Source organism: Diabrotica undecimpunctata, chromosome 8 (genome assembly GCF_040954645.1).
Source record: "Diabrotica undecimpunctata isolate CICGRU chromosome 8, icDiaUnde3, whole genome shotgun sequence".
Lineage (NCBI taxonomy): Eukaryota > Metazoa > Arthropoda > Insecta > Coleoptera > Chrysomelidae > Diabrotica > Diabrotica undecimpunctata.
This window is the reverse complement of record NC_092810.1, coordinates 105,185,011-105,202,324: the sequence shown is the minus strand read 5'-3', so window position 1 is coordinate 105,202,324 and position 17,314 is coordinate 105,185,011. Positions and strand designations below refer to the sequence as shown.

Sequence of the window (17,314 nt, the reverse complement as noted above, 5' to 3'; positions counted from 1 at the left end):
TTATCTTAAATGTACAAGTTTTATACGGAATAGACTTACTTATTACCCACTGTATTTAAAATTTAACGATATGAATAAAATGAATTGATTTTAACAAACAACGAATAACATCAAAACTACGACACATTCATAGAATTAAAAATTATATGAACTACCTGCATACTGACCATCGTGCAGAGGATCAATGGTGTGGATCATGAGTTGCAACAATCCATGTCGAAATTTCGCCCCGGTGTGGTGGTGGCTCGTCGACGGCTGTACCTGCGGTGTCTCGGAAGCGGTGCGGGAAGTAACGCTGCCTCCCGGCTGCGTTCCGACGCTTGTTTCACTCGACGTCGCCACTGTACCATGCTGAAATACAAATTCGTTATGGTAATAAGTAATAAACTTGGACCAATATAGAAATATAGGAAAATTTATGTAGCAAAACGGTTTCAATTTTTCATCAAAAGTTTGCAGATGGGGAAAATCGTCATCTTTTAGAGTATACATTTAATCTCTTAATGTGTTTAATTTTTCTTATCGGCAATAACAAATAAATCATAACTCAATGTTATGAAATAAATGAATTAAAGATTTAAATATTTTTGGTTATTCAAGTCAAGTTTATAAGAATAGAAATACATAAAAAAAAATTAAATAAATATAAATGTTATATTTTTCAGGTTAAATTTTATTAATATCAAATTTCTTCAGGTTAAATTTTAAAGTTTCAACTAAAGTAAGAACAATTTCCACAAGTAATGCTTTAATTTCATACTGTTATACGAAATGAAAACATGAAGTCTTGAAACTACAAGTATGAGACGGATAGAAGTCTTTGACACGTGGGTGTTTTGAAGGCTGCTGAAGATCTCTTGGACAAAGCACGTGACCAACAATAAAAAGCTGAGAAGGATGGAGATGGAGAGAGAATTCATAAACGTTGTAAAAACAAAAAACAAGTTTTTTAAGACATATTTACATAGAAGAAAACGACTATGGCCTACGACTCATAATAGAAGGAAAAGCGGCAGGGAAGAAATGTCCAGGAAAAAGAAAATGCCCGTGGATGAAGATTGTTAGAAACTGGACTGACACAAAGACCCATTTATTATTAAGAAAAGCTTAAGATAAAGAGCAATTTCTCGTAATTGTTGCCAATCTTCAGTAATTAAAAAGGTATCTTAAGAAGAAGAAATCCTTCTAAGAAGTTTAATTATTGAACCTTTAAAAATATAGGCATAACTCGTACTGCAATGCTAAAGCTCTAAAAAAGAGATAACTATAAAAAGTAGATCAGAAGATTGAAAAATAAGTCTGACAAACCAAAACCGACAGAAGGACGTGATGAACTGTTTAATGATTTCAATACCGTAGAGTCCAGAAAAAAATATTGCAGCTGTTTCCACTAAAATAACTAAAACCTGGAGTATTATTATAAAGTATATTAGAGAGAACAAAGAGGCAAGAAAGAGGTACGAGAGATCTAAAATAAAGAAATTTAAGGATACATACAAGGTAGTAAAGAGAGAATCAAAGTACACTGTAGCTTCTGCTAAGGAAAGATCGTCTACAAAGTTGTATGAAGAGTTGCAAACATCCTAGGAGATGAAAAAGTTAGTCAGTATTGCTAAAGCAAAGGACAGGTCATTAAAGGACTTAACTTATGTGTGACAGATTAAGAGTACGAATGGAGAACATCAGAGGAGAGACAGAAGTTGCAAGACCACAAATGGGAATGTAATACCAGGTAGTTATACTAACGAGAGATGAGGTTGTCGAGGTTTAAATAGAATAAAGAATGGTAAGGCAGTAAGTGTTGTGTCAAATAAAGAGTACAGTATATAAGAAAGAAAGGATGGCCAATACATGGAGAGAGCGTGATAACTGTATAAAGATAAATGGGGAACATTCAGAACCGTAAAAACTATGAAGGAATAAAGTTATTGTGGCCGCAATAAAAATTTTGGTTATAACTGCACAGTGAAGGTTTAAGTTTATGCCAGAAAGGAGGAAAATGGATGCTTTGTTTACTTTGATAAAGAAATACGGCAAGAAGAAAAGAGAGCTACACTTGATATTAATCGATCTTGAGCAGGTTACGATATAGTTCTTAGACAAGAGCTATGGAGATGTATGAGAAAAAAATGGGTTCGTGAGAAGTACGTAAGACTATTATGAAGAATGTATAAGGGAACGTACACAAAAATAAGAACTTTTGTCGGATGGATCGAAAGTTTTGCAATGACGGTTGGTTTGCATCAGTGTTCTTTACTGAGCATCTACCTGTTTAGTCTTGTTATGTATATACTAACAGGAAATTTAAAAAAGAGAAGGCTCCTTGGTCGATGCTCTTTGAGAATTATATCGTGAATTTTTATTAAATACCTTGGCTCTTTTTGAATAATTAAATACCTGGGAAAAATGGCAAAGTAGATCAAGAAATTGCTGACAGTTAACAAGTTGGTTGGTTTAACTCAAGGGCTGAAAGAAAAGACATACAAGAGTGTGGTGAGGCCTACGTTGATGTACGGTGGTAAAGCGTAGCCTATAAAGAAGGTAAAACAAAGACTATAATTGATTGGTCACGTCAGACATAGAAATGAGAAGAATGTGAGATGAAGGCTAGAGCTGTCAGAAGTTCAGGATAAATAGGTAGAGCAAAACCGAGAAGAAGAAGGAGGTAGGAATTTGTGGCAGAGGACTTAAAAAATAGAGTTTTTAATGAATAAGATAAGATGAACAGGAATAAATGGCGAAGACGAGTAAAGAACAGCGACCCTTGATTAGAGAAAAGCTAAGGAAGAAGAAAAAGAAGACAAAGAATAAAAACAAAAAAAAGAGCACTATTACAAAATAAATTGTTGAATTTCGTATATGAACAGCATTTATCACATATGCAGACGTTGCATAGTATAGCAAATTGGCCACTATCAGCACTGAAATAACTTAACCCTTTTAGATACAATGTCGCTTCACCATAATCCTCTTCGAAGCATCAATTTGTTAAGCCACCTATTACGGACTTGTTTCACTTAGAAATTACATATTTTGCCTGGACAAGTTTTTTTTTACATTTTCTGAATGCAGTATAAACTTAATTATTTTAATATAATGTAAACTTGAAACTAGGTATTATATACTCCAAGTTATACTCCAGTTTATAAACTCCAAACACGTGCATATAAGTGATCGATTTAAATGCAAAATTAAAAGCTAAAATATGTAATTTATTATGACAAATAATTTAGACATATTAAGTGTACGCAATAACCGACTTTTATAACTAAAAATAGAAAGGATTTAATAGACATAACAAGAGCCTTGAATTGTCTGAGTAATTTAACATTTTAATGGTATGTGTCTGAGTAGTAGAGTTGCCCAGACTATAGAGGCATAAAATATACCTTAGAGGGAAAAGCACTAAATGTCGCAGTGAATGATCTAAATAACGCTGTCATATCAAGAAACCTGTCCTGGTGGAATAAAGAACTCTCCGTGTAAATGACGAAGAAGGTATCCAACAAGAGAGACATATGAAGAAAGCACTGTAAGGAAATATAAAGCACTTATGCTTGTGCTATGCTTCAAATACCTCTTGTTGTGTTGCCTGAAATGAGAGAACATAACCAATAAACTTACTTCTAATTAATAAGGGCGGGAAGGCGGGGAAGAGCACTTTAGGGTGCACTTATCTGAATCACAAATCACTTCGGACATAATCATTCTTCTTCTTAGGGTACCTGTCCGTTCCGAACGTTGGCGATCATTCTTGCTATGATGACTTTGTTGGTTGCTATATGAAATAGCTGTATTGAGGTCTTTCTATACCATTCTCTCAGGTTAGCAAGCCAGGATAATCTTCTTCGTCCTGGGGCCTTTTTCCTTCAATTTTACCTTGCACATTGCATTGAAGTAGCTTGTATCTGCCTTGATTTCTCATTATATGTCTTAAGTACTGCAGCTTACGGCTCTTCACTATGTTGACCAAATCCGCAGTTGTGTTCATCCTCCGCAGTACTTCTTTATTGGTAACTTTGTCTGACTTTGTCTGTCCATGGTATCTTCAGGATCCTTTTGTTTGACCATAGCTCAAAAGCCTGAAGTTTTGATAAAGTTTCCGCCTTCAATGTCCACGTATCTACTCCGTACAGAAGCACTGAGTACATATAACATTTAAGGATCCTTATTTTTGTTTCTAGGGTGAGGTCATGGCTCTTGAACACAGATTTCATAGTGAAGAATGCACTTTTTGACTTTCTGATGCGACATTTAATCTCTTGGGTATTGTTGCTTCTTCTTCAGGTGCCATCTCCACTACAGAGGTTGACAATCATCATAGCCATTTTAATTTTTAAGGCAGTTGCTCTAAATAGTTGTTTTGAGCTGCATCCAAACCATTCTCTCAGGTTCTTGAGCCATGAAACTCGTCTTCTTCCGATGCTTCTTCTTCCATCTATCTTTCCTTGCATTATGAGTCGCAGGATGCCATACTTCTCACCTCGCATCACATGTCCGAGATACTGTAGCTTTCTTTCTTTAATTGTAAGTTCAACTTCCTTCTCTTTACCTATTCTTCTCAGTACTTCATTGTTCGTAACTCTATCTACCCAGGAAACCCTCATAATTCTTCTATAGGTCCACATTTCAAAGGCGTTAAGTCGTCTCATTGTGTCTAGATTTAACGTCCATGATACCACTCCATAGTATAGTACACTGTATACGTAACATTTTGTTAGGCGTACTTTAAGAGTTATTGTTAAATCTTTGCCACATAGGACCTTTTTCATTTTCATAAAATTAGAACGTGCTTTTTCGATTTTGTCATTGATTTCTGCAGTGTAGTCATTATTTTCTGTTAGAAGTGTTCCTAGGTAAGTGTACTTTTTTACTCTTTCGATCTGCTGGCCTTCTACTGTTAAGATTTCGTTAGTATTATGGTTGTTTTAGAAGATAGAAATAGGTGGAAAATTTTACGGGAGGCCTACGTTCAGCAGTGGACAAATATAGGCTAATTGATGATGGTTATTTTTACAAATTTTCATAAACTTCGTCTTTTTGATATTGAGCGAGAGTCCGTACTCCCTACTAAACATTACTATTTTACTTATGAGTCTTTCCAGGTCTTGTAAACTATCGGCTATTATTACTGTATCATCTGCATATCTGATGTTGTTAACTAAGACTCCATTTACTCTTATGCCGACTGTTTCATCTTCCAGAGTTTCTCGAATTACCTCTTCAGAATAAGCGTTAAATAATAGAGGTGATAGTATGCAGCCTTGCCTGACTCCTCTCTTTATTTCCATTTCTTCAGATGTCTCTTTTTTAATTCATACTATTGCTCGCTGATTGTAATAAAGGTTTATTATTAGCCTTAAATCTCTTTCATCTAGGTTTTTATTTTTTAGAATTTCCATGAGTCGGTTATGTTTTACTTTATCAAATGCTTTATTGTAGTCTATAAAACAGACGTAAAGAGGACTGTTAACATCCAAACATCTCTGCGCCAGCACGTTGAAGGAGAATAGTGCCTTTCTGGTACCCATACCATTGCGGAACCCATATTGTGTATCACTAATATCCAGTTTAGTGTGAATTCTGGCGTGGATAATTTTCAACAGAATTTTCAAGGTATGTGACATTAAGCTTATGGTGCGATAGTCGATAGTAGTATAGATAGCGTTGAACAGTTCTACTATTATGTCTAGGTTTTTCTCGTTGACCACGGGTATTGTCCCACGACTCATTAATTATAGTTCACAAGTAGTTGTATCGTGAGACACACACATAATCATAACAGGAGCAATTTCGACTACCCCAGGGGCTTACAGGGAAGTCATATCTGATCTAGCTACATTAAAGCTATGGATCGGAACAGAGATAAAGGTAAGAACATACAGAAGACGCCAGGAAACTAGGCAAAAGGATACGGAGACCAAATCTGGAAAGAAATAAAAAATCATCCAGAGTTGGAAATGGTACCAGATGCAATCTAAATATGATTTTGAAAAGCAGTTTAACGTTTTTACAGAAAGGAACGATCGGATCAATGCTGATCAATGCAGTATAGAGACGGCTCTAAAACCGATGAAATGGTCAGAGCTGGTCTATAAGGAGGGAAATCAAGGGTAATCGTTAGTGATAGCCTAGATAATCACTTCACTATCTTTAAAGAAGATATTTATGCTATAGAGATGTACCTGCGGGAACTTATAAAAAGAAACTACAACGACAGAACTATAAAAATTATATATGATAGCCAGGCGGTATTAAAGGGACTGGAATCGAATTGAATTTGAATGAACAAATAATTATTATGAGTTAGTAAAGGATAAGTAATTGGATAGTAATGAATAGTAGTTTGTAATCAATCATTTGACAAGTCATTCTTAATTGAAACCAGAAAAATTTTCAATTTTTACTTAAAATTATTGCAATTCCAGTCAAGAGATACAATTGTTTAATACACCTGAGTATCATACTTAAAAACATTACAATATAGTTTCTTCTCTATATTTAAACAATTTATTTTGGGGATAACTTATCGATTAAACCTACTTCAACCTGCAGTCAATTTTCAACATATTCATTATGATACTATGCAAGCCAAGATTTAAAAAAACTTAATTTTAGAGAGACTTCGCTAAATTTCGTTTTTCATTATGAATTTCATTTCAGCAAATTTTCGATAATTTAAAAATATTAATTTTCTAATGACACAATGTAAATTGTTATCTATGAAAAATCATTTAAAGGGTTGGCATTAGATTTTCCTTATTTTAGCTGCTGTTTCAACTTCAATAAATAGTCGCGTTCTGACACCCGTACCATAACCAAATTTTTTAATATTGTAACGAAATAGCCCATCTCAGATACGTCATAATTCTTAGAAGGACGAATCTAGAAAACGTAAGAATCGGCATGTCAATAGCGCCCGTCTTTCGGACGGGAGACAATTAGAGGTGGGACAACGCCAGAATGTTCTCGAAAAGTAACTTTATTATATATATGTAACGTTGTTAGGAGTGAGTTATTAAGATACTACCGAACTGTAAACTTATAAATAAATATATGTATATAAATTCGAACCGCTCGTTTTATTTAATGACGCTACAGTGGTGTCACGGTGTGAGGATAATTAATTTATTTAAAAATAAATTCAGCAGTGACTTTTGAAAAAGACTTTTGAACATTTTAAAAAAAGTACGCGTGCCTGACTAAAGATGCTGCTAGTACAACTCTCAGTAAAACAGTTGCGTGAGCAGCTAGAAGAACGCGATGAAGATTGCAGCGGGTCCAAGAAGATCCTCCAAGAACGACTGAAGAATGTTCTTAACAAGAATGGAGATGACCCAGAGACATTCCATTTTCAGTCAGCAGAAGAAGCAGTTTTAATGAAGATCAAAGAGAGTTCCAGAAAAAATGATAAGAAATTTGAAAACGCCTCTCAAATGATAGAAGAATCTTCTAAAAGACATGATAATAAATTAGAGAATGTTCCCAAAAGATTCGATGAAACATTCGAAAATGTATATAGAAGATTCGACGATACTTCACAAATAATTAAAGAAATATGTATTCAAAACAATGAGAAATTTGAAGAAGTCTCGAGAAAATTCGATAAGATACAGAAAAATGTAAACGACAAGATAGGAGACGTAGAAGAGAAGATCAAACAATTAGAGACCATGATAACTAACACGAAAGTGCTACCACAAGTTGATACAGTAGCCTTAGATCCGGTAGTGAAAGAAGAATCACCGAGAGACGAAATGACACATCATATGAGATTCAAATTGCCACCATTTGATGGAAAGTCCTCTTGGTCCATATACCTTAGACAATTTGAAGCTATTGCGACAGCCAATCATTGGACAGAACAAGAAAAAGCTGTTTCCTTGACTGCTGCTTTACGAGGTGATGCTGCGAATATCCTAAGATCAATTCCTCAGGGTCAAGAAAAATGTTACCAGACCTTGTTCACTCGACTAGATAAACGTTACGGAGATGCCCATCTACAACCAGTCTACAAAGTACAAATAAGAAGTAGAATCCAACGAGCAAGTGAGAGTTTGCAAGAATTTGAAGCAGATATTGCTCGTATAGCGCTGTTGGCCTATCCAGAGGCACCAGACAACATTTTGGATGAAATTGCTGTAGATGCATTCGTCAATGGGTTAAGAGACATTGAACTACAGAAAGCTTTACGACTAGCAAGACCGAAAGTTTTAGATGAAGCGCTCGCTATTGCCTTAGAACATGAAACAGCTAGTCAAGCTTCACGGAGCTATCGAGTACGAACCTCTGAATAGAGCGAAGAACAAAACGAGAAACGTCTGGAGGAAATCGTATGGAAAGTAGTTCGTGACATAAAGCCGAAGAGACGTGAACCCAGATGTTGGAATGGTAACGACGTAGGTCACATTCGTCGTAAATTGCAAGACAATAATACAACAGTCAGAAAGCTAGAACAAATCGAACACAGGGCTGGAAAAAGTCATTCAAATGCTGAGGCTCAGTCAAGACGGCCATAAAGTGCAAATCTTAATCATTGTCTTGAATTAGAAGAACGACTTTGCCCCGTGAGACGAACCACCGTCATTAATGATCAATGGCAGCCTGAACAGCTACAAGACGCCCAAGCAGATGATCCATGTATAAAAAGAGTATTGGATTGGATGCGTCGAAGTAAAAGACCTTCTTGGCAAGACATTAGTGCATGTAGTCCAGAAGTCAAGTGCTATTGGAGCCAATGGAATTGCCTAGTGCTGAAAGATGATCTTCTGTATAGAACCTTTGAGAACGATGATGGTACAGAAACTAAGCTTCAGTTAATTGTACCTAAAAGTAAAGTGTCAGAAGTATGGCGTCAGTTACATGACGGTGCATCAGGTGGACACTTTGGTATCACGAAGACTCTGCAAAAGGTTCGAGAACGGTTCTATTGGGTGAACTGTAAAGATGATGTAAGAAGATGGTGCCGGAAATGTGAACTGTGTGCAACCAGTAATGGTCCAGCTGGTTAAAAGAGGGCACCCATGAGACAGTACACTGTTGGTAGTCCTATGGAAAGAGTAGCAATCGACATTGCAGGTCCACTTCCAGAGACAAATGATGGAAATAAATATATCCTGGTAGCCATGGATTATTTTACGAAATGGACTGAGGCTTATGCGATACCAAATCAAGAAGCTGCTACCGTTGCAGAGGTACTTGTTAAAGAATTCTTTAGCCGATTTGGTGTTCCCTTGGAAATCCACTCCGACCAAGGGCGAAACTTCGAGTTAACCCTTTTCCAAAACGTTTGTAAATTGATTGGTGTCAATAAGACCAGAACGACACCCCTGCATCCTCAATCAGATGGAATGGTCGAGAGAATGAACCGAACAATGGGTAAACACCTATCCAAGGTTGTATCAGAACATCAAAGAGATTGGGACCAGCATATTCATTTATTCCTAATGGTCTACCGCTCGACCATGAATGAAACTACAGGCCAGACTCCAACCTGCCTGATGTTAGGTCGTGAAGTTCGTTTGCCCTGCGACCTAGAGTTTGGCTGCAGACCTTCCGAAGAACATGTTGCAAGCGAAGATTATGTCGACCGCCTGAAGTTAAGAATGAACAACATTCATGAACTTGCCCGACAACACATCCAGATAGCCAGTGACAGAATAAAAGATCAATATGATTCTCGATGCAAGAGTGAAAGCTATGAAGTAGGTGATCTTGTTTGGCTTTATAATCCACAACGTCGTCGAGGCTTGTCTACCAAACTGCAAAGACAATGGGAAGGTCCATATGAAATTAATTAATTAATGAAGTAATATTCCGAATTAAGAAGTTGCCGAAAGGTAAACCAAAAGTAGTTCACATAAATCGTCTTGCACCATATGCTAGCTCAAATGAAACAGAAGAAGCACGAACCCTTCAACATGAGATCAAAGATGACCGGCGACCAAGCTTTAATAAATTTATGTCAAATTACGCAGAGAGAAAGGGTGCTAGATTCGGCGTGACCACAGAAGTTCAGCAGGATCTTTTTAGTGTTCCGCATAACGTCTCTCTAGCCCACTGTGTTGCCCAAGATCTTAAGATGACTAAAGGAATCTCATCCGTATTTTATAAGAAATTCGGTCGTTTGGACGAGTTAAAAAACCAGCAACCTAAAGTTGGAAGAGTACTTAGATTAGAAGATGGTTCTCGATCTTTGCTGTATATGGTGACCAGGAAGTCGTATACAGACAGGGCAAGCTACGAGGATATATGACGTGCTCTAACTAATTTGAAGAAAATTGTGTGCAATTACGACATCAAGAATTTGGCCTTACCCAAGATAGGCCATGCACTAGATAATCTGGACTGGAAGATTGTCAGAAGCATGCTTGAAGTGATCTTCCGAGAAACCGGCGTACGAATTACTGTGTGTTGCATTAACCCGATGAGATCGTATCCTTCAAAGTCAGTCGACTGTTATTTCTTTCTAAAGGGTTCATGCAGAGCTGGAGAGTCCTGTAGATTCCGCCATCCTGTGCCTACATATAGAGTTGCTGATCGGGACGATCAGATTTAAGAGGGGAGCAGTGTAACGAAATAGCCCATTTCAGATACGTCATAATTCTTAGAAGGACGAATCTAGAAAACGTAAGAATCGGCATGTCAATAGCGCCCGTCTTTCGGACAAGAGACAATTAGAGGTGGGACAACGCCAGAATGTTCTCGAAAAGTAACTTTATTATATATATGTAACGTTGTTAGGAGTGAGTTATTAAGATACTACCGAACTGTAAACTTATAAATAAATATATGTATATAAATTCGAACCGCTCGTTTTATTTAATCACGCTACAATATGTTTTTTGTGGAGTGTCCTTTTTGTGTTTTTTCAAGAAAAAATTAATAGTACCAACTTAATAAGGAAATTTTTTGCAAGTTTTAACAAATTATTTCTCCTAGTAGTGATAGTTTAAATACTTAACGTAAGTGAAATATTGTAAACTTTAAATTAGTTATTTATATCATCGTTATATTGTAAAATAGCTCTGAAGATGGCTTTGTAAGCCGAAAGCGCTCAGCTAGGAATTAAATGTTTACTTACTTCAAAAATACTTTCCTTCTTATAAAATAACAATGTTATAAGCATTCAAAAACAATATTTTTTTGTAACTACTTTCTTGCCTTGACACTTGAGTAGTCAAAATCTTGCCCAGTTTTTGATTATGGTCAACTGCCGCACACGTATTTTTCTTTTTTGTACAGTCACGCTTGTGTTGTGTTATTCTCTGTTTGAGCCATTGTGAAGTTTGACCAACATAACAACTCTGACAATTCGAACAAGGCAACTTATAGAAGAAGAGACTTGTCCAACAGAAGGGGTTAAATGCTTTATCAATGGCAGTTTCTTCTATTAAATTTACTGTACTGTTCCGATATCGGTGGGACTGTCAAAAATGTCCGAGTTAAATATCAGTTTTAGGAGGATATGTTTTCCGTACCCACTATTTTTAAAGATGTTTAATAGCAAGTTTAAGTTTCTATTCATAAATTTTTCGCCACTAATATGCCTTGCCAATTTTTCTGATTTTTTGATAAGTAGAATAATTTAAAAAATAGTTTAAATAACTTCCAGATTGTATAAGCTTTTGGTACCAATCTATCATTATTTTGTTTTGTTCAGGTTTTATTAATTTTGTGTCTATAAAACACAAAATTTTGATATTATAGAAATGATATCGAAATTCAAAACACCTTAAAAATGTTCAATACTTTTAATAAACATACACAATTTACTTTAGAGATTGAAAGTGAGTGTTAGATATCATTTCTAGACACAAAATTAACATTCTAGACACATTTGGGATGTGATCTGACATAGTCTGCATATCTGACACGCTCTTCTTAGATAGTCCATTTTTACCACTTCTAGTGGTAGATTAATATTGTAAATAAAACCAATAAAAAATTATTAAGGATAACAACGAATATTTCCTTCAACAGGTCTATCGTGAGGCCATCCAGCTTTTTGTCAGTGCGGATCTGGTTAGATGAGTAGTGTACTGATGGTACAATTAATATTTGTGTAATAAATTATATGAACTTAAAGGACACTAGTGAGTTTTTTTCTAATTTTACCCTTCTGACTATAATTTAGGATAGAAAATAATCGATCATTAATAAATGTTAATCTGATTGTACTATTCATACATAATATTACTAGATTTTTTAAATAAAAAAAGGGTTTGTACCACCTACCTTTTAATAAATGATAACCTCATGTTTTCCAATTTTACATGATTTTTGTTGTTTTGTTTTGTTTATTTTTAATTTTAAAAGTAATATTGTACTGCATATTACAATTTTCATGTTATCATTAACTCTTATGGATATACCAAAACACTGTGGGTTTATTATACATTGATTCCATTACTTTGTAATCATTAATTTACAGCTGCTGGTTTTCAATACTCCTTTAAATTTCAATCCAAAGTTTAATTAACTGCAGTTCGTGTTTATTATTATTGCAAAAGTTTTCGAATAAAGAAGAATACTTTAACATGGTATCAAAGGATTGTGTAAGGTTTACGTTATCGTTGATTATAATTAGGATATTCTTGTATAAAGTGACATGCTTTGTGGTTTTGATTATGCTAACGTTAGCCATTATTTATATATCATTTTCTCTTTTTGACAAAGTTCAGTTTGGTTCTTTTATTTTACTCGTATAATAATGCTTAGTAAAGTCATTGAAATATTTTTTGTCTTAAATTTCCACAAATGTTTCAATACAGTGCAAGTTTTACAGGTGGAAAATTTTTAAAATGCAAAACGTACATTAATCAGCACATATTATTAAGAAAGTGGATTTGATGTCACTTTATTGGGCTTTATTAAACTGCTGCAGCAGTAAAAGATATAACACTTTTGATCATCAAACGGATTTAATCTATGCTGACTATTTTGTAGTTCTTGTGCGTTGGTTGCTATTAGGACGGTATCATCTGCGTACCTAATGTTGTCTACGCCGGTTTCTTTAATATTCGTTCTCCTTTGGACCTCGTCCAATGCTTGTCTGAATATAGACTTTGAATAGAGATTAAATAATAGCGGTGATGAGACGCAACCCTGTCGTACTCCTCGTCGAATTCGTATATCTTCTCTTATGTTGTATGCTCTGTTTGAATTGTTGATGTGTGATGCTAAAAAGTTCGAAAATAATTTGCAAGTCTCGTTCGTCGATTAGAGTTGTTCTCAGAATGTAGATCATTTTTGATGGTTAATGCAGTCAAATGCTTTTCGATAATCAATAAAACATGCATATACATCTACATTAATTCTCTGCATCGTTGTGTTACACATTTAAGGCAAAAAGAGCGTCTCGTTTCCCAATTCCTTTCGAAATCGGAATTGAGTGTCACTCTTCTGAGATTTGAATTATCAAATTACATTTCATTTCATTACATCAAAGTCGGTAACATTTTCGTAAGCAACGGGCGGACAATGCTAAGAAACTTTGCTATAGGTACCAGGGCGTGAAAGAATCGGTGATAACGAGAATGCTGATAGGCAAGCTAAAGAAAGAGCTAATACTAAGTTTCTCTCACGAGAGCTATTCTGCGGTATAGCAAAAATAAGCATAATACTTAGTAGTAATCGCAGATGTTCTTACTGGACACTGCAAACTCAGATATTATTTTTGTAACAGTTGTTGACAAAGCAATCTGGATATTATACAAAAATTTAAAGGAACAGCAAAACATATTTTCTATAACTTCATAATAAATTATTGCCAACTTCATAAATATCCTGAAATATCCTGAAAGAAATAGGAAGTTTTCCCAAAAGTCTAGATTTTCTGGACAAAAAACATATAGTCCATGATCTTGGGCCCATTTTCACCCTTTATTACTAACAAGCTAATATGTCGTAAGTAGTTTCATTTGGACAAGACGTACAACTTTTACCTTTTCCACAATTTGCGTTTCTGGTAGCTAACAGGGATAGCAAACATTTATTACTAACAGTTTTTTTTTGGTAAATTTCAAGATAATTATCCAGATTAGCCGAAAAATATTTGTCGTACAAAATTCAATGTTTTATCAGAGTCCCCCCTTTCCAATATGTATCATTAACGAGGTCATGAAAAATAGTTACTAACCACCTGATTTTATTTCTGTTGGTTAGTTAATATTTTCAATTTTGAAATGTGGTTATACCGCCGCATGTTGAGAATATCCTAGATTGATCATCGCACTAATGTATCGATATTAGAACAACTTAAAGTAAATGATAGATTGCTTAAACAAATACAACAAAGGTATTTGCAGTATTTTGGACACATTGCTAGAAGAACAGGTACGTTGGAAAAACTGATAGTCGAGGGTAGAGTTGAAGAAAAGAGACCTAGGGGAAGATCTCCAAGCTGTTAGGTAGATCAAATAAAAATACTAATAAACCAAGGGTTACATGAAGCCGAACAACTAGCGAAGACGAAGACATCCCAAAAGGGATTGGGACTGAGGAGGAGGAGTTAATATTTATATAATTTAACACCCACATTGTCCTACAAATTACGTCGTACATTATGCTGGTCCTACGTTCAAAAGTTGTAGTAAAAATACATAGTGTAAAAATAAATACTATCAAGCTGAATCTTCGTGAATAGTTTCGTTTCGATAAGACGCTCAAAAATTTCCTTTACGAAAATTCTCGATTGTGGTAGCTAACAAGGATAGCAAAGATGTTGATTTGATAATTCTCAAAAATTTATTACTAATTTTTTTTATTAATTGTTTTTTTTTAATTCTCAAGATAATTATCTAAATTAACCGAAAATATTTATTCTACAAAATGCAAAGTTTATCAAAGAGTCCCCCTTTCCAATATGCGTTAATAAAGAGATCATGAAAAAAATTAATAACCACCTGATTTTTCTTCTGTTGATTAGGTTATATTTATATAATGTAACGCCCACATTGTCCTACAAATTGCATGGTATGCTATCCTGGTCGTCCAAGTAAATACATATTTGAAAATCATGAAATTAAAATGAAATTAAAAAATTTATTTTATACATTTTACTATTGGACCAGAGTCACACTGGTACAAGTACACATACGCACAGCGTTGCTTACTGTGTATTAGCAACGAATATAGACGCCTAAACCCTTTCATCATAATTTTTTGTGCGCACATTAGGGTAGGTTAGTAATATAAATAAAAATAAACTACCTGTGAATACGTAATTACGATAAAAAATACTAAGTGAGTATAAAGTATACTTATTGAAAAAAATAAATAGGAAAATAAAGAAAGATGTCGATTATTGTTATCAATACGACAGGGAACAACGAAGCGGTGTCGTTATGGAGTACTTATGTAAGAGTGATACGCGCTTTAAATCATTTAACTACAATACGAGTACATATTATTCATATTATTGTATACATTTTCTAAACTCTTCATTTCTTTGTAAACTATCTCGTGCTATATCTACAATATTTTATTTGTATTAAATACTATTCAGTACCTACACAGATTAGTCATTTTTACCTTTAAAATATTAAATGATCTATTTTATTGATTGTAGAGTATAATAATATTTTTGTTAATTAATAGATTCCAGCAAGTAATGAAAATGGATTGGTTTAGTCTGAAATCTCTAAAATCGTTAAACGGTAATAAAAACGGGAATCGAAACGTCCAATTTTCGAAGTTTAAAATGTAATTATCAGTAGTAATATCCCTAGGACATTGATAACAGACGAGATAATTTCATGACAATCGAAAGCTCGTTCCTTGGTACCAAGCAACGAGCTTGAGAAATTTGTCATGAAATTATGAGGCATTCATCAATGTCCGAGGGATATTCGGCGGATAATTTTTCGAAAAAAAAATCATAACTCAACATAACGAAACATTTATTTATTAAAAGTACAGTTAGTGAAAGTACAATTATTAAAATTTAAGTTAACATTAAACGTGACATTTTGAAATTTATTTGAATGAAGTTGTCAAACTCGATCGTGTTGTCATAGGGATTGAAAATTGCACTGAATGCAATTATCAGTCTAATGTTGACATGATTGGGTGAAATTGTTCCACATGATACAAAATGACGAAATTTGAATGGTTGTTAGAACAGTCGAAAAATTATCAGTAGTAATATCCCTAGGACATTGATAACAGACGAGATAATTTCATGACAATCGAAAGCTCGTTCCTTGGTAACAGCACGAAGCCGAAGGCTGAGTGCTCTTACCAAGCAACGAGCTTAAGAAATTTGTCATGAAATTATGAGGCATTCATCAATGTCCGAGGGTTATTCGGCGGATAATTTTTCGAAAAAAAAATCATAACTCAACATAACGAAACATTTATTTATCAAAAGTACAGTTAGTGAAAGTACAATTATTAAAATTTAAGTTAACATTAAACGTGACATTTTGAAATTTATTTTGATGAAGTTGTCAAACTCGATCGTGTTGTCATAGGGATTGAAAATTGCACTAAATGCAATTATCAGTCTAATGTTGACATGATTGTCATGAAATTATGAGGCATTCATCAATGTCCAAGGGATATTCGGCGGATAATTTTTCGAAAAAAAAATCATAACTCAACATAACGAAACATTTATTTATTAAAAGTACAGTTAGTGAAAGTACAATTATTAAAATTTAAGTTAACATTAAACGTGACATTTTGAAATTTATTTGGATGAAGTTGTCAAACTCGATCGTGTTGTCATAGGGATTGAAAATTGCACTGAATGCAATTATCAGTCTAATGTTGACATGATTGGGTGAAATTGTTCCACATGACACAAAATGACGAAATTTGAATGGTTGTTAGAACAGTCGAAAAATTATCATTACAATAAATTGTGAAGAATATACCTACTGGTCAATTTAATGTTTCCACTTTCTTTTTGATTTCCTCTTGTTTTTTATTTATTAATACCTATGTATTTATGTGGGTGCATAAATGTGTATATGTTCTCATATTTATATAATGTACTTATATTTAATATTGTAGCAAGCATTATTTATTATCTGTCGTGGCTAAATGGATCAATCAATCCAAAGCCACTAGAAAAAAAAATTAATTGTGGTTTATTTTAATAGAAACACAATATTTAACTTAGATGTGCCATAAGAAAACAGTTTCACAACCTTTTCAAGAAATATAATTTCACTGTACATTGTATTGCAAATAGGAAAACGAAAATGACAATTCTTGTCGGAGTAGCGCTGCATACCTGTTCTATTGTAGGACATTGTTTTATTTGAATGAAAAATATACTAACCTGTCACATGATATCTTTGTCCTA

The 17,314-nt window shown here is 34.3% G+C and overlaps 1 protein-coding gene across 1 annotated transcript in view; it reads right to left on the bottom strand.

Moving 5' to 3' along the window:
• LOC140447813 (sodium/potassium/calcium exchanger Nckx30C-like) overlaps nt 1-17,314 on the bottom strand; it is a 380,564-nt gene that overhangs the window by 132,556 nt on the left and 230,694 nt on the right. The window contains exon 2 of the mRNA XM_072540686.1: nt 168-351. Coding sequence (XP_072396787.1) covers nt 168-351 — 184 coding nt within the window. The remainder of the gene's footprint in view (nt 1-167; nt 352-17,314) is intronic.